General features: G+C 41.7%; 1 protein-coding gene across 1 annotated transcript; it reads left to right on the forward strand.

The window, feature by feature from the left end:
• Window positions 1–2,593: 2,593 nt before the first annotated feature.
• On the forward strand, window positions 2,594–3,551 carry TASL (TLR adaptor interacting with endolysosomal SLC15A4; the record flags this gene model as incomplete). The annotated part of the gene is made up of 1 exon (XM_082498285.1): window positions 2,594–3,551. One exon carries the CDS (start codon window positions 2,594–2,596, stop codon window positions 3,470–3,472), a length of 879 nt encoding a protein of 292 aa, XP_082354411.1. The 3' UTR covers window positions 3,473–3,551.
• Between the last annotated feature and the right edge of the window lie 1,676 nt (window positions 3,552–5,227).

Here is a 5,227-nt window from a genome sequence, read left to right on the forward strand (position 1 = left end):
GCAGATCTGGGAACAGCTAGATTAGTGCGACAGCCCTTGCCAACTTTGGAGAATAAGCTTGTAACTCACTCAGCAAAACACACAACTCCTGAGCACGGTGGGAGCCTAATCTTTTTGCATTTGCCAGTTCTTTTGTTTCCACTTCTGTCTCAGACAGTGTGCTCTAAAACTCTTAAAATAAGTATTGCAGAATACAGTGCGAAGAAATGAAACCAATGGTTTCATTTCCCTAATGTATCACCTTATGATAGAAACAACATACATCTGGGTAGTAGGAAAGACAGAAGTGTCACATGCTACCTGAACACAACGGGCGTTGTGTAAGTTGGTTGAGCAGTGAAGAGACCATATGTTATATTTCCACTCATTTCTCAGAATCCACGTTAAAAATAACCATAGGAATAAGTGTATGACAATTCCAGATTCATGCTAGCTGAAATTAGCGGTGACTTTGCAGTAAAGCCATCTGGGCCATGGATGACTGGGGGAAGGGAACAGCCTTTGCACTGCAAAAGGGGGGAACAGGAGCAGAAGAGAGAGAGGGGGATGAGCTGATAAGCTGAGTAGCTCTGGTGATTGGCTAAGATTTCTGTGGTGGCACCTTAATCACGGCTAAAACCTAAAGCAAGACAACAGCAGCATACTGCAAGGAATGCCAAGCCCCAAACAGGATTTTTTCCCCTCTTGTGTAAATCGATTGCTTTTCATTACATGTTACCTGCCTGTGGGAAATCTCACGCGACTGGTGGCAGCAGCCAAGAAGATCCAGGGTCACCAAAGCAAGTGTTTGGACACATTTAATTTCCCTGAATATTTCGTTCTGAAGGAAGTTTATTTTCCCTCCAACCTCCTTCTCCATGGTGTGGAAGTGATTTTTCCCCCACCCTGAGGAAAGTCTTTTCTCATGCTGCCTCCTTCCTAACATCTGCGTAAACTCTATATCCATGCTTAGACAGGACTTAGCCAACATTTATTATCAGTGCAGCATTTTGCACTAGCAACTGGGACACATGAAATACCTTACTAAGAAATGAAAGTCCTTTCACTCTTGGAAAAGATAAGCCGAGCAGCCGACAGCAGCATGGGGTAGTGCAGCGTGTGCCAGAGAGATGCCACCTCCCCATTCACAGTTTGTGGGAAGATGTTCTCATTCTGGTGCTCCGTCACAGCGGGTGTTTTGAAATAGGCAGGCAAACTGTCAAATAACTGGGACATATGTTCATCTCTGCAGAGACAGTATCCGTTAAGGATTAAAATGATATAATTGGATTAAAAGTTAAATGAAGAAAAGCACTCACTATTAAAACAAAGACAAGTTATTTGTTCCTCTATTGCACAAGATAATTTGTACTATAGAAAGAAAACCCCCCAATTTTTATTTTAATTTATTTTTACTTCAGGTTTACTTTCTCTTACCACACAGTTTCTTTAGGACATCTTTTCCATTGATTGTCTCCTTGACATCTGTTAAAAAAAAAAAAGATACAGGGGTGGACTTAAGAACAATTATGTGGTAGTGGAGCTGCTTGGGCAGAACATTTACTGATGCACAGAGGCATGTATGTCCTTGCTAGCGAGTCCTGTCTTTCATTACTAACATGCCTATGCAGCTTTGAGAGCGAGCTGTCTGCTCAGAGAGTAGAGAGAGTGAGTGACTGCTGGAACCTGATTGCGCCTTTGTAGAAACGCAATGGAAACTGATTTCAGAGCTGGTGGTACTCACGACTAATCCAACAGAGAAGGAGCTGGAGTACTTCTGAAATGTGCATTTTCCTACGCATTGCACTGAAATATGTCTCTTCAAAAGTACACTGCAGATTTCTACATCTAGGGTAGTCAATTTAAGATCTTTTTATAGCAACTGGAGAGTGATAAGCAAATCTAGGGCACAATTCATCTCATTTTGATTTAGGTGTCTAAAACAGGCCAGATGATTCATGTCTCCAAAAAGCCCGGCTTTTGCCACTGATGTTTTCAAGTCTAAAAGTTAGAAACAATTAATTACATCCTGCTTGGCATGCAGAAGTGCAAAGTGCTAATTTAATGATCTGAGATTTTTTCATGAAAAAGGAATCACGCTCACAGTCATTGATTAGTCTGAAACAGAAGGTGATACTCTCAATATGAATCTCAAATCAACATAGTTCAGAGGCAGCTGACAAAACCACACACAACAAAAGTTGCTTCAAGGCATATGAGAAAAGGGGGAAACCCCTTGGATTCTTACTGACGCTGAGGGCAAAAATATACATATCTAACTGTTAGCTATTACAGCAACTATTACCACAGCAAACCACTTCTTGTTCCTCTTTTCCTAACTCACATGTCATTGGATGCATTGGACACACGTTATGTTATACAGAATATGCTTTGATGTGATTGGGTTAACAGCACAACAGGGAGACTAGCTGATCACTGCACTCATTGATGCAAGTCCTCTAGAAAGAGAGAGACAATCTTGTTCATGTCCAAATCTGAAACATCTCTCCGCAGACTTGTGAGAGTAATCGGCACTCAGTGAGTACATAATGAACTAATGGTTTCTTCTTGTCATTTTTCTGTCTGCTGGGTGGTTCCTTTCCTTTGGTGAAGGATGCTGTCGGAAGGTTACCTTTATGGAATCGCCTACCTTTGTGAAGACCTGAACCCTGAGTTCTACAGCAAGAGTTCGGCTGAGGAAGTGGTCTATGAAATGAGGTCCATTAATTACTCTTCCACGGACGAAGCACAAGGAAAAAGCCTCTTCCAGAGATGCAGATCTGCTGGCAAGTGCATTTCCTCAGTCTGCTCTAGAGGTAGCAAGCACAGCAGAAGGCAGAAGGATAATCTCCTACAGCCTACCCAGCACCACGTGCCCACAGGGCAGCCGTCTCCAGCTATGCATGTCTGCGAGGGGCTGGCAAGAAAGGACACCTACCTGGTTCCATCCTCCTGCAAAAGCATTTGCAAGAACTACAACGATTTGCATATAGCTGGGGACTACGTGGTGCCGATTAGCTCAGTCACGACAGATTTTGCCTGCGACAGCGGCATAGGCCCCTTCTTGGAGTCCTCGGAGATTCCTCCCCCCATGGAGTCCGTGAGGGTCCCCCCCTCCAGCGACACCAGCCGCAAGCCGGCCCAAGGCTACTCCTCATGCTGGCGGCTGGCGAGCTTGGTGCCCCACCAGCAGCCCCTCTCCGACGCAGCCCTGAATGACTACCTCGAACAGAAACTGCTGGAACTGTATAAGCAGTACATCATGGATAGCACAGCCAACAGGGCATCCCCCACTCAGATCCTGGCCTCGGAGCTTATCATGACTAACGTAGATCAAATCAGCATGCAGATATCACGGGAGAGGAATATGGAGACCACCAAAGCCAAAGACATTGTCATTAGCCGCTTCTTACAAATAGCCAGTGAAAAAATATCTTCAGAAATGAGCACACCTAGTCTGCATATCTCCCAATATAGCCACACTAATGCATAGTATGTGAATGTTTGCCATTAAAAAGCTTTTATGTTCTGCAAAGTCAATTTTTAGTTTCTTAAGACATTTTTCTGCTTCATAAAAATGCATTTACCGTCTACCACTTCAAATAAACCTTCCAGCACATATTAAATAAGTAAAAATATCTGTAGTCTGCAGCCCCTATTATGGACCAGATGATTTTTTTTTGTTGTTGTTGCTTTAAAGTTTTTCCCTAAAGGCTTATTTTAGTAAGCCTCAGACATTAAAAACGTTTTGTGGAAAAATGACTAAAACCTTACAACACTCTTCCAAGTGCTCAGGTGTTCGCTTTCTTCCCCATGTTCTTGACATATCATTTCAACTTTCCTCTGTCTGGAGTCTTCCATCCCACCCCTGGGTCTGTGTGAAGCGAAGACTTACATCCACACAAGCACAAGCACAGTGATGGCAGAGCCACAGAAATACAGACTTTAGGATGTCATTTAGTCTAGGATGTCTCTAGTTCATCTCATCTAGTTACTGGTGACATACCTCACAGAAGTTTTTATAATTTGTTCTTAAAAGATATCAAGTGATAGACATTTACGGTTTCCTCTCTACTAACCCGAATTATTTCAGTGCTGTCTTCCTGTTCAAAAGTTACCATCCCTTTTTGTGGAGCAGAAACTGTTTCTGAACAGCCTTCATCAGTAGGAGCATGCTTGTAAACCTGTGTGTTTTGCACTGAATTGAGCTATTAGAGCAGATGCTGGTGACCCGCCATCACGGGCACCACCTTTGCCAGCTACTTACAGACCTGCAGCTGTGGAGTGGTCATGTAGGGACAGCGATGATAATAAAGGGGAAAGAGGAAGAAGAATTCTCCTTTGTTAAGAGACTTGCACATATTGAAAAATAAGGGCTAATCCAAAGCCCATTTGATTAATGTGAACAGTTCCTTTAAATGCAGGAGGAAAGCTGAAAGAAACCACTCGGCAGCATGGCTAACCACTTCTTTTGTTAGGATCCTTGTGGTGAATCATAGGTCAAGGTCATTTGAACCTGATGTATTTCTAATAGGAAGGTCCTTTTTGCAAAATTTTACTGTCTTAAAAAAGAAGAAAAAAAAAGGAAAAGCTGCCTTGTGGAAAGGATGGTTAACTGCTTTGAGTCTGTATAATGTGTAACATTGTCAATGCCAATCCATCGTTGGTTAAGTTTCTAAGTATCAGTATAATATGAATACTAATTTATAATAAATATTCATAAAATGTTTTCACATTATTGATTCCACAGTGTCATTTTGGCCTTTGTGTTCTTTTTATTTTCTTTCTTCCTTTTTTTTTTTTTGTATGTAAGGCATGCCTTTCTGTACATTTCAAAACCACATGTAAAGTAGTAAACATGTCAGTTTATTCTACTGCTGCTGTCTTTCCAAAGATTACTGGGATAGCTCAGTATATATCTTCCTGATTGTGCAAAGAAGTATCCAAAAAACAGTTGCCATAAGAACCTTTGATGTGTGAATCCAGAGATTGTACATCTGTTGCCATAGCAGCCTACACCAATACTATTATTCAGCAATTCAAGATAGATAATTTCTGGCATATAGTATTTCTAGACTGTGTTCAAAAACAATTTTCAAATAGAAAAAAATGCTATTTTAAAGAGAAAATAACATTCGTGGTAATGCATAGGCACACACGTGTGTTCTGCATGCAAAATCCATTACCAGCAGGCCTCAAATCTCTTGAAGCTCTCCCAGAATAAAAGGACACACCAGAATCTATGAAA

The sequence above is a fragment of the Vanellus vanellus genome (assembly GCF_965231255.1).
Source record: "Vanellus vanellus genome assembly, chromosome: 1".
NCBI classification, from domain to species: Eukaryota; Metazoa; Chordata; class Aves; order Charadriiformes; family Charadriidae; genus Vanellus; species Vanellus vanellus.